The sequence below is a fragment of the Xiphophorus hellerii genome, chromosome 16 (assembly GCF_003331165.1).
Source record: "Xiphophorus hellerii strain 12219 chromosome 16, Xiphophorus_hellerii-4.1, whole genome shotgun sequence".
Lineage (NCBI taxonomy): Eukaryota > Metazoa > Chordata > Actinopteri > Cyprinodontiformes > Poeciliidae > Xiphophorus > Xiphophorus hellerii.
The window spans coordinates 19900606-19926229 of NC_045687.1; the positions used below are offsets into that span (position 1 = coordinate 19900606).

Below are 25624 nucleotides of genomic sequence, written 5' to 3' on the forward strand. Positions count from 1 at the left end.
TTTATCTGGAAATATACATGACGTCGGCATTAAAATCTGTGTTCATTTTTTCCCCATGTATTTATTGTGTCGATAAAAGTGGACCTATAATAAGAAACAATATTTATGTGTTTTCAATATTTATTTCTTTTTTAACGCAATTAAAATCACATGTGAATAAGTTGTTCACGCGAGAAGCGATTAAAAAACATGCTGCACCATCTTCCTCCTACCACTTCCTGTCATCTTCTTCGTTGTTTCCTCCAGTAGCAACATCCGGTCGTTGATCATGTGATTTATCTGGTGCGGAAAAAGTGTCTGCATTGCAATTTTACGAAATAAACTAATCTCCATACAGCCGAAAAACCTCTTCCTCCCAGCGACAGAATTTTTTTCTGTCGATAAACGTGAGTTGCCATGTTTCCGTTAAGCAAATTTACTTTTGTAATTCAATTGAATTTGAATTATAATTATATGGCCAATGAAACACAACCTTTGTAGGTAAACATCACATTTAAGACAGAAAACAAAGGTGGGTGTGACAGCATTTGGGTTGCCATACAGAAATGTGACCCCAAAGACACACGGGTCACAAAACTTTCTGAAATAATTAAAAGGGTGGCGTGAAGTGCATGTGAGAATAAAAACTGGAAAGGTGTCTGTAAGGTCGGAAATTAAAATAAAAACCTTACCTCAGCTCCGACACAGCTGACTCAAATGGTTCGACTTCAAATGTCCAAGCTCTGCAGAGTAATGAACCATCATTGGATTCAGGTGTTGAGTCAGAGAGAGGACTAAAACATCGACTCTTGATCACCGACTTTAGGACACCACTGAGCTTTGACTTATCAGATATTCTATGAACTTGAGCTGCAGTTTTAAAGCACTATGCCAGTCGTGTAATGAAAAGTAGAGTGGCGGCTGCTGGAGAGAAAAATACACACACACACACACACACACACACACACCCACACGCCAACTTACAACTGAGCCCTGCCGAGACAGCAGCAGAGCTGTAAAGTGATCTCGAAGGTTTAATAGGTTAGTTTGGCACGGCGTGTTTTTGCAAAGCTTAATGGAAAGCACTTTGTTTAATTATTTTCAAATCTAAGAAAAGTCTTTAAAAAAAAGTAGCTGCGCTGAATTATGTTTATGGGATAATTTTCCCTGGCAAGAGTTTTCTTTACAAATAGTGGCAAATTATGCTTTAAGATAGGATACAATGTTTCTTAAGGTGTTTTCAGGTACATTTATGCTGTATTCTCTCTTGTATCTTTTAAATAGGTTATTAGAAAACATTTAAAATAGACACAGAGTTAAGATTAATTCAAAGTTTTAAGTCCAAATGCTTTACTAAAATATTATGTAGCAGGTGTTTGTGGCTGTTTTTAAATAGAGTTTGTAACATATATTCTTCCATAACGCTTTGAAGAGTATTGGAGTGTAATTAATAACAAAGCTATTAATGAAAACGTAGAATCATAAGTCTTATTTGCACTCATAAAACCTGCTGCCATCATCTCGGTAATCTCAAGTTTAGTCTGATTTAATGTCACAGTAAAATAACAAACATTTTGTCTTTACAGTGTATGTAACTATGGAAAGAACATTATTGAGCTCCTCAGACACGCTCGTTGATATTTTTAGTATTAACAATAACGCTGGGGAAAAAGCAGCCCAAGAAGCCATATTGTGTAAAGTCAACATTTAAGTTGTTTCGCTTTTATTCAAGCCTCAGCTGTTAGAAGGGGGGAAAAAAGCAGAAGTCTCTTCTGAAAACGTGAATAAATTAATTAAAATGATTTTCTTGAAGTCTTTCTTGACTACCGTCGGACCAGACAATAATCAATTTCATTTATGTAGCATGGAGTCCCCTCTGACAGCAAAGCCAGTGTGATGTAACACACTTGTTTACCTAGATAGAACTGCCATATTGATTTAGTTTCTTCAATTTTAGTATTGGTCTGCCTTCAGGGCTGAGATTTTTATTTTTTGTGCACATTGTTTATTTGGAAAAATAGCTTCAGATTCACTGTTTAAACAGCATAACCTCGTCGTTAGGTTGACAACAGTGGGTCACATCAAGCACTCAACAGAAGCTACCAAGTAACGGGTCAGATCTGTTTGATACGAGTCTGCTCCGCTCATATTTTCATTGCATTACCGACAGAGGCCGTGCGTTTTCTCTGAATTACTGATTTCCAAATACAGAAAACAAACTTTGTGTAGGCAAGCTGATGCTGCGGAGAAGGTAATTCTAATTAAGCGCACACCTCCTTGACATTTCAGCGAGCCTCCGCAACTGGTCTCTGCATCACTGGAGCAGGAATCTTCTCGTGTTGTTTTGTGAACAACAAAATAACAAGACACGATTTGAATCTTAATGAGGCATCAATTAGAAATTCAAGCAAAAACGATCATATAGGAGGCGCTTACGAAACGCTAATGTTTATTCAATAAAAAAACAAAAATTTTTTCATCGTTTAAGCTTCGGTTGTGTGGAAGTATAACAGATACGTACAGCGCCCTGAGATGATTTCACCGTGGAGTTTATTTGACCAGGTTAATGAGAACAGCTGAAGGGCAGAAACGGCAGCAGGCCAGCCGGGGCTTCAGCAACTGTTGCTGCGGTCAGCCTCTGACTTCTCTCTGCTCGTTTAGCGTCTGCAGGGAATTAAAGATGGCTATCTTTGCACATGTTCAAGTACAGTTCAATGTAATTTGCATTAATACACGCTCTATATTAGCTTCCATGTGGCAGCATCTCCAGGGGAGATATTTTAGTGCAATGCACTCCAGCAATAAAGAAAAAAAAAAGACTGCTGGTCTTTTCTGTGTAACCGCTTTGTTTTCTCATCTCTTCGATTCCTTCTTCCTCCCTGGATTGGGATGCAAAGTATTTACTTTGCTCGATTCTTCCCAGCATTTTGGCTGCAAACCAAAACGTGATTAGATCCAGATGTGAATTTAGGAGTTTTCTCCAAACTAAGCTATGTTAGTTTAAAGCCATATTCTGTCTTTTTGGCTTTGACAAATGCTCTGAGAACATCCTTTGGGCTAAATAATGAGTTTATGCTAATTCTAGATGAGAAGTGGAAGTCTACACTGGTCTCTTGTCTTTCTCACACAGTACACCGCTTTCTCGTTATTTTTATGCTTTTATGTTTTTTCCCCGTCTTTGTCAAGCGGCCAGCTCGCTCCCCGTGGTGCTGAAGCTGCTTTGTCTGACGCAGGCCAGTGACCCGCCTTCACCCTCCATCTACAGTAACATGGAGGGAGTGTGTTTCAAGCTGCTCTATCACGGTGAGATGGAAATGTAGCGTTAATAACTCCCTTTGTCACATTTACGTAGCCCGTCTGCGTCGTCTAACTCCCTACTTTCGATGTAACGCTTCATGAAAGCCCAGCAAAACATTTTGGAGAACGTTCCCCGTTCAGAGGAACGTTCCGAGAAATACAGCAGAAGAGATACTAAACTAGTTTATTTTAATAGATTATGGAAGCATAAGTGTATAGTACATCAGGAAATAAAGTTTATAATGTTCTTCTTTTACTTTCTCACATTTTGCTGTGTCATAATCGCAATTTTTATAGTAGTTTATTAGGATTTTATGGAATTGGTTGGATTTTTCTGTACTTTGTTAGAATGAAACTTTTGCTTTCAAAGAAAGTTGCCACGGTTACAAAAATGTTGACGATTATCGCATCGATGTTAATTTTCAGTACCCTACTTTGGATACAAATGCGTCTCTGTCTGAAGGCAAAATTCAAAGTTGCGCTTTTGTTGGTGTTGTGTTACAAAAGCCAAGAGCAAATGTTCTCCGCATATCCTTCTCGATTAACGCACTTTGTTAGTTTCAATGAATTCATGAAACGAGTTCATTTCCCGATGGCTTTCTCGAGGTAGCATGCACAGCGGCATGCACTTAAACAATGAAATCGAGATTAACACACACCAATCATGTCAGAATCTCAAGACAGCAAAGTTTGTTTTCTCGAGATTGACTCATTGACTCGAGGAAACCATCGGGGAAAAATATATGCGGAAAGTGTGTGGTTGTCACATGACAAAATGTGACCAAAGGGGTAGAGTCAGTTTTTAAACACTGGTGCTAACACGGCCCTCTTTGCCACAAAGTATGTTACACATGGTGTGTTTTATTGTTTTTATTTTTCTTTGACATGTATTTGATTGTTGTGTTTGTGTAACAAATATGATTACTTTTAAAATTGCAGATTTTGTTACAGAGGATTAACACACTCATTAAGCTACTTGGCCTATAAGAACTTAATTAATTTTGTTGATGTGTGTGTGTGTGTTTGTGTCAGTGAGTAGCCTCGCTGGGATGCTGAAGCCTACTAACACAGAGAGCCTGCTGCCTGCCTTCAACTTCTTGCAGTGCTGCCTGAGTCTGTCCCCAGCACACAGCAGTGACCGAGGTGAGGCACCTTTCTGTTTGAGTCGGCTCCCATTTATTTCTGTTGCTGTTGTTCTTGACGTCGCATCATTTAAAAGCGCTGCCTGTTTTTTTTTTTTTTTACCCCTGATCAAAACGTTAAGACTGAGGAAGGAATTATTCGCATTCGGTACTGGTGGCGTCTAACAAGGTTAATAATTAGAGCTCCAAAAACGAAATAGCAGCAAGAGAAAAAAAATAGCGTAGATAAATTATGGCATTATACTCGTTAGGGATTCACACTGTCGTGAATCCCCGATGGGAATGTGGAAAAAAGACTTTCTGTCTTTAAACATGGAAGGATTGTTGCACTGAATCATTTTAATCTTCTTAGCTGATTCAAGGGGTTGTTATGGAATGTAAAAGTGATGTAGCAATGTTAGTAAATGTTGCAATTTAAGCTATGACTTGTGATAAATGAAAAAATAATTAAAAAGTCTCGCTGCTTTTCTGTTTTGGGCTCACAGCAAACAAAGACCACAGATAACAAAAAATACAATCCTATATTTTTTCTCTTCTAAGCAACAAAAAAGTTGCTTCTGGTCAGTTTCTGCTGTTTGATAGTAAAACTTAGTTATAGTTTAAAACCCAGACCACATTACCACCTTTTTACCTTATAAAACTTTTCATGCTGCATTAAACAAATGTCACTGAATATATTACAGGTGTAGACCATGAATGCATAGTACATAGTAATTAGTTTATTCTTATTGCAGTACAGCAACTACTGAGTCCTTTTTTAACGCTTTAAATTCTATATATATATATTTTTTTGTTTGTTTTTTGTTTTGTTTAATGGTTGATCAAGTATGGGTTTCAATAAATTAATCGCCCTGCTGTTTTTTTTGCTCTTGTTTCTTCATCTTGCATTTTGAAGCTTAATGTCCAGCATGGTTTTAATTCAAAGTTATGAAATGTTAAGGCTTTTTTCCTAGTTATGATATTCATATCAAGAGTCTAAACTCTACTTAATAAATTTCTCTGCCATCTGTCTGATAGGGTTTCATCATTTCATTATTACACCTCAGAAAATGTGAAAAATGAGAAAAATTTCAAATTTTGCTTTCACTCATTTCAGATCCCATTTATTATATAGATTCCTTAAACGTTAAATACTTTATTGCTTGTCATTTTGATGACTATAGCTTCCAGATAATGAAAACCAAAAATTGTGTTTTCACAACATTACATAGGATCAATAAAGAAATGACACTATATCCAGAAATGTTTAAATTATTATTTAACTTATCAAACATGTTGCTATATGATTGATAAACTCTTACTGCATTACATGCCTGCATTAGACACAAATGTTACAAAAGACTAAATGGTGAAAATGCTTTTTTTCCCCCCGTGTTACATGCGTCCCTAACTCTGATACTGACTTTTTCTTCTTTTTCTTTTGCTAGTTATCCAGAGTGATGTTGATAAAATTGCACCAAAACCTGCCGATCTCTACTTGTCATGAACAGCGAGAACAAATTTAGTTGCTCACACAGAATCATGTTGATTAATTTCTGGCATTCCACAGGAACTGAAAAAAAGCTCCTATTTAAAATTTAAATGAATAAATAAAAATGTGACTTATCTCCCAAAAACAGATAAACTGAAAATTTACATACCACAATTTGATTCGGCTCATGCATTATTGAACAAAAATAAAAATTTGGGTGTTTTTTTTTTATTTTTTATGCGGCATATTCTAAATCCTAACCCTTTCTGACAAACGGTCCAGCAGAAATAAACATCAAATTAGTCAAAACAAGCTTTTTGGATTATCATCAATCGCTGCATGATGATTATGGAACAAAAACATTTTGTTAGCAATTTCCCAAAACCCAGTCAGACAAAAAGTAATTAGTGCCTCAGCTCTGAATATTTTTTTTGTTTTTATTTGATTTGCAGATGAACTGCAAAACTTTGTTTGCAGTTTTGTTCTCTGCTCAGACTCGCACAGGAATCCAAACAACCCAAATAAAAAAAATGTCTTCACTGAAATCCAAGACAAAACAAATATCTGAACAAAATTCCACATACACACACACACACACACCATTTGATGTGATTGGTTACACAAGTTGAATTTTCCTGCTCATGCCCCCATGGAAAAGAAAAAAACTCAGCAGAGGTCAGCAATGAGCTGCGTTGTGGTTAATAAGGTGGCGCTTGGCAGCAAGAGAGCAGGGATTCAGATGGGAAGGAAAGTCTTATTATGCCAGGAGTATTTTTCTGTATTAGTGCTTCTGCTGCTGCAGCCTGCCTGTTTTCTCTCTCTGCTGCTGCTTCATGTGTGGTGAGTTCAGTTGTTTCAGCCTGAGGCCACTGAGTGTTTGAGCCGATGGTGCGGCGCGCGGGGGTCCTACCAGATTCCTGTTTGTGAAATGGAAATCTTCTGCCAGGATGAAGCTAACCCATACACACACCACTTTACTGCTGGACCATGTTTTCTGTGACTTCAGCCCAGATTTGCTGCGGCATCAGTTTTGATAAGCCTAGGCGATGTAAAAACTAAAAATGGGTCAGCTGACCGTATCAATGTACGCTGCAAAGGGCTGCAAAAAGATGTCATCATAACTTTCCAAGGATTCACAGTCCTATTGATGACATCCCAGAAAAACAGCAGGAGTAACCTCTTTTATTTTAGAGAAACTGCTCTCTCTCTCCGTTAACGTAACACTATTTTGAAATTACTCTTAGCTCAACTAGCCTTCTACAATCAGCTTGTTACAGTTTATAAAGGACAGAACTATAAAATGGTTCATTGTACAGGGGCATCAAAATAACAATAAGAAAATAGTTCAGATAACTAGGGATGCACAATATTATCGGCATGGTGTTGGTATCGATCAATATTAGATGTAAAATTTTATTTAATATCTGCCATTCCGTGAAAATAACCAGTAGAAATGGTGTTTTTATATGGCAAACCAGTGACAATGAAGACTGCAGCACAGCACAACGTCTTGACTAAGTGTCCAGGTGGAAATGTCAGCAATGTGGAAGTTTTTTTAAAGTGTCAGAAGCTGACAGCAGAACTGCTATTTGCAATGAAAGCTCAGCATCACTGATGCGAGGAGGAGCAACAACGACGTCCTCAAACACTTTGAACCTAATTAACCATCTTAAGAACCACCATTCCGACCATGCGATGAGTTTATGGTGGCCAAAAGGAAAAGCGAGAGAACAGTTAAAAACCTCACCAGGAGTCCATTCTACAAGCTCTGGATAAATATCGGTATTGGTATCAGTTATTGGCCAAATGAGTTTTAGTATATCCGCATATCGGATATCAACCAAAAGTCGCATATCGTGCATCCCTACAGAAAACAATACCATTATTACATCAATCAGTGTGTTTTCTTTCAGCAGTAATTGTACAAATTGCTACTGTTATGTTTTTAAACCACTGTATTATGTTAAGCATTTTGGTTTTCAAAATTTGTCCTATTATTAAGATAAATATAGTAGGGGTTAACAGGTTGCAGTTTTTTTTGGCCAGTCATAATCTTTTAAAAGTCTGACCTGCCGATTCTGAGCTTAACTGGTGTTATTGTTGGGATCTGGGATTGTTTGAGTTTGGTTTTGGATTTTTGTCTTTTTTGGTGTCCCTTAGGTTTTTCTATTTAGTTTGCCCTGTTTTCCACAGCTGTTCTTCCGTAGTGATTCTAGTTATGTTCCTTGTTTCTAGTTATTCTTGTTTATCATGTTTCTTTAGTCTAATTATTCTTTAGTGTTAGAATTAATTCCTATTTCCCCATATTCTCTCCCTCGCTCTCCTGTGTCACTTTCTCTTTCCCCCTCCTCAGCCTGGCTCCTACTTTTGCTGCTCACACCTGCAATTAATTAGCTCATCAGCCCAGGTCTTTTATCAAGCTCACAACCTTCTCATTATTCAAGCTCCTCTTGCCTGTTCATCTCGCTTCTTTCTTTACTTCACTACTCCTCATGGTCCTCTGTGATCTCCTCGTGTCTGATTTTTTTTTTTTGTACTTCTCTGGATGTTCCTTTTTGTAAGTTGGTTTCTGGTTTTTGTTTTATTAAGTATTCTCAACTATACTGCGTGTGTCGCCTGCTGCATTTGGGTCCACTTCAACAATCCACCATGACAGCCATAAGGTCACAATACACCTTCAATCATTGATCTCACAACACAATGAAAAGTTGCTAAGCTGGCAACAGTGGGGTGACTATTGTTGACCACATACATGCAGACGTGACCTGATGGGAACAGTGGCTGAGTTTTAGACCTTTGCAGAGGTAGATATGATCAGTTTCATGTGTAAGTATCGCCCAATCAGACAAAATGTACTGAAGGTCAAGATCAGCCTACAAAGGCACAACTTTCCTTTCAGATCTGCATTAATTTCATTCTAGGTATTTCTTTTCTCATCTTGGAATGTTCACATTTTATATAGCAGGTGAAAAAAAAAATCTGCTGATATACAAAAAAATGATTCTTCACTTTACTCAAAGCTGTATTTTTTTTTTTTTTGCATTACATAACTCTCCCCTCACAGCCATGTGTGGCTGACATTAGAAATGATCACTGCATCGCCTCATCTGGAGCCAAAGAAAATTTATCACCTTTTTCCACCGTTTGTAGATTGAAATCTTATTGCTATCTTGTAGTTTGAAGTTGGAGATAGGTTACATTGTAGGAATATCTGCAATAAATTGAAGTTTTGTGTTTACTCTGTAAAAATGGCTAAAAATGACCGGGAACTAAGCTTGAGCCTGGAATGGCATGAAGGAGCCGTGATTATGCTTTTAGATTTGCTTTCAGTGCACAACAAAGAAAAAGGCCCTGCTGGTCTGGCTGTGTGAAATTGGTGCCATAGAATTTGTCAAGCGAGCGATGAAATCAAAAGATTGTCCTAAAAAGTCTCTACTTATGACTCTGGTGCCCAAATGGCCCAAACAGGTGGCCTGTTGGTTTTTATTCATGTTCTTGGGGATTAAACGTCTAATCGCAAAATCCCCATTGCTCTACTTTGGGAAAATTAAAGAATGATTTGTGATGGGTTTTCTTTTCCATCAGTACAAAAGGCCACAAACTGAAAAATATTCAGTTAACATGACCTCTGTATGCAGCTGCATAACATAAAATAACAAATCCCATGAATGGTCTTTTTTCCAGCGGTCTCCATGTTGCTCTCCAACGGTGGGCTGATGGACCAGCTGCAGACAGTCGTCTCTTCCTCCTCCACTTCGCCTTCCTCCTCCACTCCGTCCCCCCTTCCGTCCTCCTGTCCTCCTTTGACTCTGCTGTGCTGCAGCCATCTTCTCCTATCCTCCCTCATTGCCTTGCAGCGCGTTCACTCCACTCAGGTACATACCGCAGCTCGACTCAGCCCGGCTCTTATCACAACTCCGGGGCTGAACTTCACACAAAACAAAAATAGTCAAGGGCGAGACACACAACACTCAGCTAAAGTGACTAAAAACCCGTCTGTGGCTGTGGAATAGGGAACAATTGCATTCATTTGATATGTATCACACTGCAAATCTGCTCTGCTTTATTCTGTTCACAATGGAGGTGTAATACATTCTTGAATATGACGATTTTAACCTTAACTCTCTGATTGCCTCACACTTACATTTTGTTCCATTTTTCCTCTCTCTCATATTTATCTCTTTTGTAAGGTTCACAAGAGTGTAATTTGGAGTCTGGACACGGCTGTGCACCGACTGTTTTGCCAAAAACGAAACACAGACAATCTCTTGCTGGGTAACGACAATGTTTTTAATGTTTTAAGACTAGTGCTTGCAGAAAAAAGGGTTTATCTAAGTGTGATTTTCTGGAGAATTTATTCATTTTTGATTGACTCGTGTTTTTGTTTTTGTTTTGCCTCTGTTCATGTCTGCAACCTGCCACTCACCAGCTGCGTTTCAATTGATTTTGAAATTACGCAAATTGGAATTACAAAAATAAATTCACTAGATCGAGGCGAGCCAAATTCAGGTTTTTCGATTAACAAGAAAAAGGAAATTGCGCTATGATGATGTAGTTTTTCCATCGGCATCAAAATTGGTGCAATGGAAACTTATTTTTTTCTCATCACACCAGTTTGCATACAGCAGCAACATGCTGATTTCTTCAGACCTTTTCACACGAACAGCTTATTCACGTGTGATTTCAATTTAATCTCTTTTTAAATGAAAATGTTGTGTTTTTTTAACCTTAGCAGAATGTCGAGAATGATTTGTGCACATTTGTAATGGAGACACAGCTAATGACACACACTTTAATGTTTTCCCATACAGTCTGGTTACCACAAGTTCTCCCAGAGTATGAAACATTTTTACATACTGCATGAATCACAGGATGCTAATCTGGCTCTCTTACCTCCAGTTTACATAAAGTTCTGCAAACTTCCTGTCAAAGCTTCATCTTTAGCGGAGTCTCCTAACCCCATGCTTGCGTTTCACACTCACTCATCATATTAAATGTCCCACAAACCACTGTAGCGCTCGTAGACGGATCATCCCTGCTGCTCCTGTGTCTCTGTCTGTCAGCTGAATAAGTAGCCTGTCAGGGTCACTGTGATTTATTGGCTCCCTCCTTCTGCGCACCGATCTCTCTTCCCCTCCCTCTCCGCTCGCTCAGCCTCCTCTTCGTCTCACTATCTCAGTTTTTAGCTCCCCAATGTTTGCCATTCCAGCACTGCTTTTTTGAATCTCTGTCTTAGTTTCCTCTTTTGTGCGCACTAATTAGGGCTCCTTCCTCAGGGCGATTACAGTAGATCTGGGTGTTCATGGCGTCAGTGTGTTTCAGATGTTTGGCCCCTTTTAGTTTGGATTCTTCTCTTTTAGTAGCAATTTTTGGGATTTTTATGCTCTTTATCCTCCTGAAGATTTGGTTATTGCTCCTTAGACCCTCTCTCTTTCTCTCTCTGCACTCAGACATCTTCAACTCGTTGCCTGAGCTCTCCTACACATATCCGTTCAAAAATTGCTTTGATTTGCCTTTACTTGTTTCCACTCTGCCTCAGTTCCTGCTGCTGTTACGTTTTTCCAACCCTCCAGTAAGTCATGTACCACTCTGCGCTTTTACAACTTATGTTTGCTGTTTTCTCTTCATGTCTGTCTTGTCTTTGTTCATCACTTTATGCATCAGATCTTCTGGAACAAACAGTGAATGAAATGGTAAAAATAAAATTTCTGGCAATACTGTCAGTTTTTTTTATTTATTTAACATCATTAGATGAAATTTATTCTTGCAACAATAAATCGAAATTTCTATCAGTCGTTTTTCACAATAAATGATAAACGATACGATTACCGAGGAGGTTCATGGCCTCCAAATATGTTTACCCACTTCTAAAACAGAGACTATATTAGAATACTGCACTGATGCAGTAATTCATGCAAAAGGAGCCCCAGCCAAGTCTTGAATGCATACACTGAACAGTACATGGAGGTACTTTCCATCCGCTGTAAGCCATATCCATTAATCTATAAACAATGCATGAGTTTCACTTTCTAAATTAAACTGCTGAAATAATTTATTGAAATGCACCATTTTTCTTTTCTTTTTATCTTACCACTTTCTCATTTTCCTCTGTAGTCAGCTACCTTCGGATGCTGCAGGCTTTGCTTGATGCTGACCTGGCGTCACCAGTGGTGTGTCTGAGCACCGGCCCTGCACTAGTCGGGCCCCGGCCTCTGGAGCCTGAAGATGGAGCGCTGTACCCACTCGGCTCGACGGGGGCCCAGTGCCTCCTAATCACTCTCAGCGGTCTTCTTATGCAGGTGCTGCACAACATATGGAATCACATTCATACTTGCAATATTCATGTTAGCAATATCACAATCGCAAAGGAGTGCTTAAACGCTATTATTAAGCTGTAATTCAAATTCTATATGCAAGTTGTTCATGCCAACACTAAATATGACCTTCTGCCTCCTAGTACAGAGCTGTACAATATGTCTTGGATATATCATCATTGCAATGCAATGTCAGCGTGGGCTGCATGAATATCAAACTGTAAAAGTTAGTCATTGAAATTGAAAGTGTCACACTTTGCATACCAACGTTCTAGTATGTTGTAAGTTTATTTATTTTGCACCTTTCATAGATTAGGAACCTGAAGTGCTTCACAGAAAACATGATTAAATTAAAACATTAATAAAAAGACAAAGGGCAAATTAAATGATGGAAATAATGAGCTTGTTAATAGCTTAGGACCCGTTGAATTTGATCCAAGTGATAAGTGTGTTACTGTAGTTTAGGCAAGAGGAAAAATAAGCATCAATAACCGCCTCCATTGTTTAGAAATGTGTCTAAAATCAGAAACGGTGATGAACAAGTCGTTTTAAGAAACATTGATTGGTTGAAAAAAGATTATTTTTCAAGGTTTGTTTTTTTTCAAAGTTCAGTTTAAAGGAGTTATTTTGTAACAAGTTTGTAATTAGTTTGTGCCATTCAAGCAATTTAGTTTGAAAATTTCCAATTTTTTGAAGTAGCAGTACAGCTTAAATCAAAGAGACAGGAGATTATATGAAATGTTAAATAGATGTTTATATATTCGCCCAGTTGAACAGATCATAAAATGAAAACAAAAGAAAAATGGAACCAACACATAGCTTTGGAGAACCCCATATGTTATTATAGTTATTACAGTCTGGCATGTTGTGGTTTATATACTAAAGTTTATGTTCAAAAAGATAATATCTAAACCACTATAAAGCAATTCCACAGGTGACCACCAAACAATCAACTAACTAACTAACTAACAGTCCTGTAGTCAAGCTGGTGTTATTAATAATGTCAAAGGTCAACTTACTGTAGGTTGCTCCAGAAAAGACATCAGCTGGTTGGCCACAGCTTTTCCCTACATTTTTTAAGTAAAAGGTCATTTAGAAATACGATTGTTTTCATTTGTTGAGACGAGTCCAAGCTGCGTTTCTTCAGCATGTTTAGAAGTGAAGGGAACAGAGCTGGTTTTGGAGGGGCAGATTAATAACATCCACAATGCCAGAGCCAGTTAGACCAAACACTTTCAGGACCAAAGAGTTTGAGAGGATATCGACTGGCCTTGAAGAGGTCTTCATGTGTTTTAGGATGATGCTGATGTTGTGAAAATGCGTTAAAGTCTGAACAGTAAAGAACATGGAGCTAGAGCTGTAATAGAATAGATCAGATTAAACTATGTTTATGCAGGGTTTCCCCCAGAGTTTTATAAGCCTGGCAGGCCACCAGGTCTGACTTGTGCCCCCACCAGGCTAAGAATTGTTTATTTGTTGTATGTTTTCTTTTTAAACACCAGTTCCTGTAACCACTGCTGATCTTTACTGGTCTACATGCTAAGAAGTTCAGCAGATAAAGTCATAAGTCATGGATAAAGAATCAACAAATTTTGGACACTTTAATTAGGATGAAACAACTGTTGTTTTTTGTTTGTTTGCCGTTTTTAAGACTTTACAGTTAGAGTTTAGGTATTGCTAAGAATATCTTCCAATAAGACATAATTACCTAGTCCTATATTCAAATTTTCTGTCTACTTTAAAAAAAAAATAACTCAAAAACATGGTGAGCCGCAGGATGACAGCCCTAGCGCTCCTACGGCCAGGCTTAGCAAGTTTTCTGTGGGAAACCCTGCTTCTGTTTTTAAAAAGATCAGCAGAAGTTGAAAATATTTCTATCTATTTCTGAATTGGTGATGAGATTTGTTCACAAAAACTACACGGCTATTTTGAAGCGAAGACTGTGTCTCTAGGAATGCAAAGATGATAGAAGCTATAAATGCACATCACAGTCTTTAGATTTTTAAGCACTACAAATACTTTCGCAAGGCCTGTATGTGTCTTGTAATACTGTGCCTGTGCTGCACCGCACCAACCTTTGGCTCCTTATCTCCCCTTTGTGTAAATAAATAAATAAATAAAAGCGGTAGCGCGATGCTTCAGTGCTCTGTGGTCTGCTGCTCTGCAGCTGATATGAGTAACAGTTCCCAAACCACTCCTCTGCTATTTTGCTCTCTTTACTCTTGGTTCTTTGGTTCAGCTGCAGAAGGAAAGCGCCACAGCTCCTCTCTTCTCCCTCCGTTCATGTTTGCTGAAGGATTTGCTCCAGTCCCTTTCCCTTCACTGACTCTTGTCTCCTTCTGCCCGACCCGTTGACTCCTGTCTCTCTCCCTCTCTGACTGTAGCTTAGGTTATAGCTCCATCTTCCTGGCCTACTTCTGTAATTTTGGACGCCATGTAGCGCTCCCTGTCAGCTTCTGTACTGTGGGAGAAGCATGCATTATTAAAACCTTGCTCAATCACTGTCACCCATGTCATCTTGCTGTCTCTACTCTGTCTGAATGCATCTCTGTCCATCTGCGAACATGCGTCTGCATGTATTTATTTTTTTCCCCCTCTGCATCTGTTGCTTTATTTTCTCCCAAGTGAGCTCACATTACTGGTATTGCTTCAACAAAATGATTTTATTTTTTTCAAAATTTGCAAGAGCTACCCTGCTTTACCTGCTTGAAGGATAGAATAAAATCCTCTCTACTGTTTTGTCCTGTAAACATTTGTGTTTTCCAGGATACGACTGTTTAAATACCCAAGACCGTCTGAGCTATTTGTTAAAAATCTGCCGATTGAGTTTTTACAGCAACGCGGTCTCTCAGGAGAGCTGGCGAAACAGAGATTGAACAACTCGCACCTTTCTGCATCTGCCAGACAGCTTATCACAGCAATCTAATGACAAATGTAACTGCTGAAGACACATCAGGCCTTCGCAGCTTGCAATTTGTCATTGTCACCTCACTTTCTTACTGTTGTCAAGATGACATATGAGCGCAGTGACTGAGCGTTCCCGACTCCCTTATGCGTTTCCTTTTGTGTAGAAGAATCCTTTCATCAGTCCAGACCGGTCCTGTGATTAAGAAGTGGTGCTGAGCGCGGCCGTTCCTCACCTCTGTAGTTTCCTTAAAGAACTGTGGTAATAAAAAATATTTTTGTTGGGTTCATAAAAGATTTTCCAGTCAGTTTGTTTCCACATTGCTAGAAGAAATAGCTGGTACTTTTTTTTTAATAGTGTATCACAATACAGGCACAAACTTCAGTATATTTCATTTGGATTGTAATTGATTAATCAAAACAAGAAGTGACTTAAATTAATGGGTATTCATGTGTTGGTACAGTCAAAGTCCAGATGTCTGTTGTAAGACCTTGAAATTAATGTTCATAGATGCATTTGACTGAGGTTTAGATGTTTTGCAAAGCAGAATAAGGAGGAAAGACATGTCTTTAAGACTTAGCACAAAAGATTTGTAACGAAAGCTGGTTCTTTAAAGTATGAACACAGAAAGGCTGAAAAAATTCACAGATTATGTCAGATATTTTGATTATTTGCATCATTTTCTTTCCACTTCACAGTTACCTCGACATCAGTCCATCAATCCCATAAAATTCCCAAAAAACACGTCGAACGATGTAACAACTTGAAGTCTCTTGTTCTCAACTGTTTTTTGTAAACATGAGCTGTTGATATTTCACATAAGTTTTCTCAGTAGATAAGTCATAATTTCAGCTCTCTAGTTCTGTATTGTTGGATTCTCAAACGGTCGTGCGGATGTTTTCCTTCTCAGAAACACGAGTTGCTGCTGAGAATGTCGGTCAACTGTCTGAGCTCCCTCCTGGGCTTCCTTAAAAGAAAGAATCCTGATTTAGGTACAAAACAGCTGAAATAGTTATATAAAATTTCTGTTGTTAACACTGCAGCACAACCACGTTTTACAATCTTTGATGCTTTAGAACATTTTAGGCTTTTAGTTTTCTGTGTTTGGACTGTGAATTTTCATTTTCCTTTTTTTTGGGTTTGTCTCCTGTTTTAATTAGCCAAGCAGGTAGTGTGTCAGCCTTGGTCTCAGTTCCTCCTCTACTGCAATTTCAGCTCAGGAGAGAAATGCCTTCTGCACCCCGCTCTTCTCAGACTCATCACACTTGTAAGATATTTCCCACAAACGCTTCTCTGATCATGAAAATTTAATGTGTATCGTAATGTAAACGTGTTTACATAACCAGAGTAAAGGATGAATTTCGTGTTATGTAGGTTAATGCAAGAGAACTACAGAAAAAGTCTTGAATGTTTCATTCAGATATTGCTGGGAAAGAATAGTTGGAACCACTAGATATCTCTAGTCCTGAAACAAACCAATGCATCTGAGATTTCTGTCATGATTTGATTGATTTGGTAAAATAAAGTGTCATCTTAATTGTTCGCTTTGCAGTCTCACCAGGATACTGCAAAGTTTTTTTGTGATTGTAGCGGCCTAAAATTACTGATTTTGCGGCACATTTTTCAAAAAGCTGTGGCCAGTGTTGCATATTTTTATAAACTTTAGTTTTATTTTTTTTTACCCCTACAGGGGGTCTTTTGTGGGCTCTAGTGTCCCTTATATGACAGTAGGCTGACAGGAAACAGGGAAGGAGAGGGGGGAAGACATGCGGCAAATATTGTCGGGTTCGGGAGTCAAACCCGCGATGGCCGCGTCGAGGCCTCAAGGCCTCCAAATATGGGTCGCGCTAACCCCTACGCCACCACAGCACGCCCAATAAACTTTATTTTTGCAATAACATGTTTTCAGTATATTTAAAGTCCAAATAACATTTTCAAGTACTTTCTTGAAATAGCACACGTATCTTTTCCGTGGTCTTAAGAGACGGGATAATTTTTTACCCCAGAAATTTTTTAGTCTGTACACTGTCCCGCTTTTACAAGGTTTCTTTGTGTGTGGTTTCGGGAACTGACGGTCTGACGGGACAGTCCCCAACTTTTCCACTGTCTGACCGTGACATTTGGCGTGTTCCTTCTGAGCGTTACCCTTGCAACGCAGAAGGAATAATACAAATAAAATCATGACCTGAGGAGTGACCAAAGTGCAAAAGAAGAATTCCATATCCAGAATTCCATGAATGGTTAACATGAATGGTTATTCATGTTAACCATTCAAGTTAACATGAATAATATAAGCTAATCCTACAGAATAGACTCAAAACGGCTTTTGCAAATAAAAGAAAAAGGCTAATTTTACGGCTTGGTGTAACACATGCTTTTGGACCCAACAGGCTCAGTAGCTAAGATAACTCACCGTTTTTATGGTTACCATCTTGAATAAATAGTATGCAACATTGCAAAAGTGCCACCTACCAGGATTGTTTAGGTCCTTTAGTCCTTATGGTGTTAATTAGTGTCACATTCAATCTGCTGCATGGAACCATGACCAGTTTCAAAGGACTTTGTTCTGTGGTAAAAAAACCAAAAAAACAAGAGCCTAATTTAATGCATTTTGTGTTGTAATATATGCAAGACAAGATGGCCACTATTTTTAAATCCCACCCTAATGTACATTTAATGAAACTTTAACTAACATATGATTGCCTGTATGTTTCAGAGACGACTCAGTTCTTCACAATCCGAAACCTCATTCTCTTGCTGTGCCTGCGGAGGGTTGTGCATTTCTATTTTTCTGGAGGGTTTTCTGATTGTGTGCCTTGTTTGCAGTTGTTGCAGTACGGCAGCACAGCGGTCCTGTGGGAGCCGGACCTGCTCCGTGTGATTGATACCGTGGAGAGGAGTGGGATAAAGGAGCTCAACCACGAGGCGGCACGGGCACTAAGGTTGCTTCTTGCACAGGTGAGCCGTGTGCACAAATATTGTGAGGATTCTGACAGAATCCAAACAGGTGGAACCGTTATAGACCGCCATTTTCTCACCGTGGAACGTTCCCCTCAAAGCAGCAGCGCGTCGTCGGCCAGCAGAAATATACAGTTTATTGCCTCTGGGTGTTTCACGTAATTTATGAGTGCAGATTTATGGAAAGATCAAAACTAATCTGAGGGCAGTGATTACGGGTTAATGTTCGTGCAATCTAATTGCAAAACCGAATTAAAGCTGCAAGCAGCCTCGGGCGGCCCTCGCAGCAAGCGCCGCTCCGGCCTATTGGCCACCGCGGGGGTTCCGGCCACCGCAGAAGCTCTCGCGCGTTTTCCAGAGCCGCAGCCCGCTCCCCACCGCAGAAGCTCTGCCGCAGTTTCCAGCACTGCCGCCCGCTAGCCGCCGCAGAAGCTGTCGCGCATTTTCCCCGCCCGTCCACCGGGCGATACGCGTTAATGCGTTCGGCAGCGCTTCACGACGACTGTCAAAAAATCTGGTGCAGATCGGTCGATGCGTCGAGGAGATACAGCCGATGTATGAACTTAGGGGGCGCAGTGGAGTCAAATTACATTTCAAACCCGTTGGGCTCTTTAGAGGTGAACAAAGGTCATGCATATCCACTTTGGCGCCAATCGGATGATCTATGTGTGAATTAGAGCCAAACGTATGCATATGGCGAGGGACTGATATTCGCCATTTGGCCACGCCCACACGGTTGAGCCAGCAGCGAGCATTGACAGAGCTCATCATCCGAATCATCTTGATTAGGTCAAGAGAGCCATAAATGGAACTTTCCAAGGAAAAAAACGGCACTTCCTGTTCCGAGGGGGCGGGGCTTAGATGACGTCATAATATGATGACATAGGGTCGTCAAGGATCCCACCAGGGTCACTCGTGCAAAGTTTGGTGCAGAAGCTATCGACCGTTCACAGTAAAATACAAGACTTCCTGTTGTCAGAGGGCGTGGCCTACGTGATGTCATCATTTGACCATTGGATATTATTCTACACCCGAGGATGATCAATAACTCAAACTTTGGTGTCTCTGTCAGTTTTTGTGTTAGAATTACAAATTATTTAATTTTTTCCTCTTTAATTCAACACTGAACTGTCATTCCGTAGGGCAATGCTGCCCTCTGGTGTCGATTTACTGAAATTACTGAAATAGTTTCATTATTTCAGTAATTCGACACCAGAGGGCAGCATTGCCCTACACATGACAAAGCCCTTTGTATTACACAGTCAATCACAGGGGATCTTTGAGCCTTGCTAACCCCCCTTCCACCTGTTCAAATGTCACCAATTTGATAACTTTAAATCAGACATGCCTTATGATCAGACTGACCGACTTTGAAGCCGATCAATCGAAATCCCAAGGAGGAGTTCGATCAAATACGAAGGCTCTAAATGTCAAAATCGAGGTCAAATGAACTTCAATCTAAAATGGCCGACTTCCTGTTGGGTTTAGAGCATGGCTCCAAGAGACTTTTTTGTACGTCCTGACAAGATACACATATGTACCAAGTTTCGTAATTCTAGGATAAAGCATGGCCTGGGGCTGTTCATTTAAAATACTCTAGGGGTCGCTATAGAAAAATTAGGCCACGCCCACCAAATATCGCTATGGATTCCTGTTCGGGGATGGATAAGGATCCATCCTAGTGAGTTTGGAGCAGCTCACCCCGAAACTGTGGAATTCAGAGCCAAACGAAATTCGATGGCGTTCGCAACGCCGCCACGCCCACCTGCTTCATCGCAGCAGGTCGGGGTTGGAATCCACAACACACCAACATGTCTTCTGTCTCTGGACACAGTTTCATGTTGATTAGGTCAAAGGGCTAAGATAGCGACCGTTCACAGTAAAACATTACACTTCCTGCTCTCAGGGGGCGTGGCCTACATAAAAAAAAAATTTCACTGCAGGGTATTTTAGGACACCCGATGTCGATCAATCACTGAAAGTTTGGTCCCTCTATGTGTTTTTGTATAGGAAATATAAGAGGTTTTTGTTTCATGGCGTGTAGGTGAACTTTGACCCCTGCTAACCCCCCTTCAACATGCTCCAAAACTCACCAATTTGATAACTTTAAATCAGACATGCCTTATGATCAGACTGACCGAGTTTGAAGCCGATCAATCGAAATCCCTAGGAGGAGTTCGATCAAATACGAAGGCTGTAAACGGCCAAATCAGGGTCCGAAATGGACCTTCAATCCAACATGGCCGACTTCCTGCGATACTTGCACTATGACATTACTTGTAAATTCTGAGCGTCTTAGTGAGCTCTACAACTGTACCGAATTTCAAGTCTCTACGATGAAGTAAGTGAATAGCAATGGGTCTTTTGAAAATTGCTAGTTGCCGCCGTTGAGCAATTTTTTTTGCGATTTTTGCGGCGACCTTAAAATTCAAAATTTTTAAACCGCCTAGTCGCTTCCGCCAAGTTTGGTGAGTTTTTGAATATGATAAAGCCCCCAAAAAGGCACACGAAGAGGGGGGCAGAATCGTAAGAAGAATAATAATAAGAAACAGTACAGATACAATAGGCCTTCGCAGCGCTTTGCTGCTCGGGCCTAATTATCACAATGGGGCGGTAATTACCTGAGCAGCGTGTCGCAGGTAATCAGCTTTTCAGAATAACTCTGTCGATAACGATGCAAACATGTCAAAAAACCAAATGATGTTGAAAAGGGTCTTCTGAAGTATGATTACATTTATGAAAAATAATGATGCGGTTATGTCCACAGCAGGCGTCCGATTTGCCATAGAGATGTGTGCCATTAAACTGGAAACTGAACAAATTTGCAAAGGAATAAATTACATTTTCTTTTTCTTCCTGTATAAAATCAGCTAGAACCTTTGTTTGGCTCTTTGTGCACATTTTGTTGCAAACAAAAGAAGATGCACAAGAAGTACATTATTTTGGTCACTAGCCAATTTTCTCACTGCATCTTTAGTTAACATAAAAGCCTCACACTTTATGATTTCAATCTGGATAAATATAAATCAATTAGGGATGCACCTGTCCACTTTTTCACCTTCTGATACTGACATAGATTTATGAGCTTTTGTACTGATCCGATTCAGAAAAATAGAGCTGAAATGACTTAAAACGTTTCTTCTTTTATTTTTTTAAAATACAGACATAAATGTACTGGTTGGTTGTACAAATGTATTCGATAACTGCACCGGTGCAACACATGCACCACTAGCTTCATACGCTTGGTCAAACATGTAAAAACAATACAACTTTGATTTGTTCAGTCTGTTCAGATAGGAGTAAACAGCCAATGTAAAATAATAAAGAAACTCAGACAACAGGTTGACTAACTTGGTCAAACATGTAAAAAATAAACTGCAACAAACCTTCTTTTAAATGGTTCAGAAAGAGCAATTAGGTTATCTAAATATAATGTAAAATAAACAATAAACCCTGGCGTCGCTGAGAGCACAAAGGATAGAATTAGACTGAATTTTGTTCAATATCGGTACCGATAGAGATATTAGTATCTTATCGGTGCAACTCTAATGTTTGGTAGACACAAACAATTTAATTGTATCATTTTCCTATATTGTTAGAGTTTCTCTGCTCTGTTGTCATCCCGGTTCTGACACGAACGTCCACCGCAGTTGGTGTCGTTTTGCCACGTCACTCAGATTATCCTCGCTAAAAATGTGCCGCCTAAACACACGCGTCCTCGTTGTCATCCTTGTCAGCTTTACAGCAAGGCCTGCTGGGATTGCTTGAGCACCTTACAAAACGCAGACGGCGTCAGGTCGAATAGATTGAATCTGAATCAGAAATGACCAGAACTGCATTTGGTATTCAGTAAAGAGCTCAGAGTACAAGAGTGACAGAATGATGGCATGATGGCACATTCACTGGAGCAGCTCCCAGTGCCCCAGTGAGTCATGAAATGTGTCAGTCTGTCTGTTCATTTGCGTACTGTTCCTTTAAATACATGTTTATATTTCCAAAAGCTTTGATTGATCAGATTCTGCCCTCACAGCTCGTTTGATGTTTTCCGCTGCTATCTCCGTTAGTTAAAACTGACACACATTAAGCTTCACAGTACATTGTGTTCACCAATGATGGATGTGGAACCAAATGATTGCTTTGAGCCGTGGCATATCATTCACCTGTGTGTCTGCATGCTTTGAGGACATTTACCAGTTTAACTCTGGGTTGTTTACCAGTCTTCACTGGAAAACTACGGAGCCTCATAGTCAGTGTGTGTTTCCATATGGCTAATGGGCCACTTTGATTGGTCAAATGCCTCGTCTTTGGCAGCACGTTTGGCTTTATCAAAGTGATAGCGCTTGAAAGATTTTCACTCAAATCTCTATTTGTTTCATTTGTTGGATACATTTGGTGATTTTTCACCTTCTTGCCTTTACTTCTACTCTGATTTCCTTTGCTTCCTCCATCTGTTTCTCACTCAAAATGATATGATGTAGCTTTAATCTTCCTTTCTTTTTCTTCCTTGCTTTTGAACATCTGACCAGATTAAAACCCAGAACATGTGATTTAAAAAATCGTTTCCCCTCTAATCACCGTCTTTTAGAGTCGGACAAAAAGAGCCGTTATATAAGCAGTGTTTTAGTGTTTTTTATTTCTGCTAACCTACGATGATATAATCAGTTTTTGTTTTATGAAAGGTTTAATATTTAATGAGTGCAGACAGTTTAGGAAGGCAGCCTGTTATTCCAAGTGATGTTTAAAAGCCTCAGTTCTGTTTTCAGCAACTAGTACAAAACACACAAACCAGTTTGTTACATCAGCTTCATGTTGGGAGGTGGAGAACCTGAGTGAAGTTGGCCCTGCACCTTCTTCAAATCAGACTAAATTGGTGTCAAACGTTTGTGCTGCAAAATGTTTTGTTTGTGCCTCTATCATTTTAAAGATATTAAGAAATGTTTCTACAGGTCATGAAAGGTCAACCAGCCCCCCCTACGTTCTTCAAATCAAATAATTTGGTGCCAATCAACTCGACTACATTTGTGCTGGTTTGTGCTGCTTTGGCTTTGAAAATATTCATAAAACGTTAAAGGTAATTTTGATTTTGTAAAAGTGTGGGGGCTGGTCGACTTTTTGACCTTTAAACTTTCATTAATATCTTAAAAGCCAAAGCAGCACAAACAAAAACCTTTGCTGCACAAACCGCCACAAACATAGCCGAGTTGATTGACACCAATTTCATCTGATTTGAAGAAGGGGCTGGTTGATCTTTCATGACCTCTGGAATCATTTCTTAATATCTTTAAAATGATAGCGGCACAAACAAAACATTTTGCTGCACAAACGTTTGACACCAATTTTGTGCCACACAACGTTTCCACATCATCTCAGGTTACAGCAACAAACCGACACCAAGTAGAGGGTAATAGTGAAAGAAAAGAATATGTGGTTTCCCAATAAATTTTTAAGTAAAAATATAAAAGAATCAATTTTCAAGTGAACTTTGACTGGGCCATTCTAGCACATTGCCACGCTTTGATCATTGTAGCTCTGGCCGTGTCCTCCTCTAAGCTCAGTTCAACTTTCCTGTCCTCAATGAATCTCCGAGTTAAAGAGGATCTCTGTCTTCAAAGGTCTGTTAATGTCACTGGTCTAACCTGGCTTTAAACTTGAGATCATGTCGTTCTTTTAGATCCAGAGCAACGTTCCACTTCCTACAGAGGACCACAAGCTGAGAGTGAGAAAAATGGTGGAGTCGCTCGGACCACAGACATCTGCTGAGAACTGCAGCGTGTCCAACGTTTTGTATCCGTAGCCTGAAGTGAATCGAACTCGTTCACATCAAACACAGTCAGACAATCTAGTAGGTGGTAAACGCTTCCTTACACACAACCTGCAAAACTCCTAAACGAGACCCTGATTATTTCTGTAATATATGAGTTACAACATTTAATTTCATTTTGGGATCAAGAAAGTATTTTTGAATTGAATTAAAAGCATAAATACCAGTTATATGCTCAAATTAGACATGTGTTTATGTCTACACACTTCCATTTAGTTGATTTTTCTAGAAGTTTCTTTAATGTTTGTTGAATTTTTTCAACATAATCGGCTATGTTATCTAATTCGTCAGCACTTTTTCTAACACATACCATCACAGATATGATGTTTATTTCTTTTTTTGACTATTATTCTGAGACAGCTACAGCACAAAAAATTAGAATGTCATAAAAAAACTTCAATATTTTCAGAAAGTAAAACTCATATAGATTCGATACGTCTGGTAATGAGCCATTCGTTCGATTCCGGTGTGGTGGAATAGAAATTCATCTAAAATCTGAAGGTCAGCCGCTTTTGAGGGGTGGTTTTTTTAAACTTTTGAATTTTTTTGATATTGAATTTTGGCTTTTGAGTATCTATAGGCTATAATTATCAAAATTTACAAATAAAAAAAATGAAGGCTGGAAATATTTGACTTTGTATGATAAGTCTGTAATATGAGTTTCACTTTCTGAAATGAGGGACAATAAATATTGAACTTTTTCATAATTTTTTTTTAGCTGTATCTCTACAGACTTTCCAATATCGATTTTAACCTCATGATTCGTTTTGCTGCTGTACTAAGGAAATCTGACCCACGATAAAAGAATCCAAAGGATTCACAATAAGTTAAATTCTATGATCTGTGACAGAATATCTACTTAAATAAGTAACTGTGAGTTCATTTTGGAGAAAGTTGTTTCTTGTTTAAAGTGTTTGCTGCTAAATTATTCACATCCAAGCCTTCACCCTCTTCATTGACCCTTAACTCATCCCGTCAGAAACGTCGGAGATGTCTCCCTCTGTATGTCCGAGTTCTCTCTGAAAACAGCCTGATTTTCTGTTATCTTTTTTATTTCTAAATCTCTTTCTTTCTTCTTTCTGGCTGCGTTCCTCACCATACATCATTTATCTAACAGCCGCTCAGCAGATTACGATGAAGGTTTTTGTTGAAAGGAGAGGAAAAAAAAAAAAAACGATCTGACATTGTCTGTGCAGAGAGGAAGGCCTTCGCTGCCAAAAAGGAGCAGATGTTGGTGTCGCTCCTGAGAGAGCAAGAAATGTCATTTTAGAACAAAATATGTCCTTGGTGATGTTTTTCTGCAACATTTGTTGTATTTGCTGCTGGTGGATTGTTGTTTGGGCGTTCTTAGAAGACAATTAAACCACCGCTGCTGTTGTTCAAGACTGACTGCTAATACCGTCTTTATGTTTTTTAAAACTGTACATCTTCAGTGCCTCACGGAGGCATTTATAAACTTTCTTACTGTTGTGCACTAAAAATTATCGTCACGTGAATGCAAAAGTATTCATTCCTCAAACTTTTTCACATTTTGTGTCACGTCTAGGGAAGGATGATACAGAGCAAATATTTTATCAAAAATAATGTGGCATTAAAAAATAGTTTAGCAAAAGTAATAAAGTTGTGCAAACTCTTGTTTATAACAATAAACCACAGCTCCTATCATATTTTTTTTCTTCAGTAATTATAAACAATACAATAGTAACCACATCCTTAATTACAACTTTCTCCTTATTT

General features: G+C 39.1%; 1 protein-coding gene across 1 annotated transcript in view; it reads left to right on the plus strand.

Moving 5' to 3' along the window:
• The window catches only part of LOC116735469 (meiosis inhibitor protein 1-like), a 43525-nt gene extending 18243 nt beyond the window's left edge, over nt 1-25282 (plus strand). Inside the window, exons 12-21 of the mRNA XM_032587394.1 lie at nt 3166-3282; nt 4309-4419; nt 9574-9764; nt 10080-10164; nt 12004-12188; nt 16019-16100; nt 16269-16375; nt 17935-18066; nt 23738-23850; nt 24867-25282. Of these exons, the coding sequence (XP_032443285.1) occupies nt 3166-3282; nt 4309-4419; nt 9574-9764; nt 10080-10164; nt 12004-12188; nt 16019-16100; nt 16269-16375; nt 17935-18066; nt 23738-23850; nt 24867-24921 (1178 nt within the window). The 3' untranslated portion in view covers nt 24922-25282. The remainder of the gene's footprint in view (nt 1-3165; nt 3283-4308; nt 4420-9573; nt 9765-10079; nt 10165-12003; nt 12189-16018; nt 16101-16268; nt 16376-17934; nt 18067-23737; nt 23851-24866) is intronic.
• Nucleotides 25283-25624: the final 342 nt, after the last annotated feature.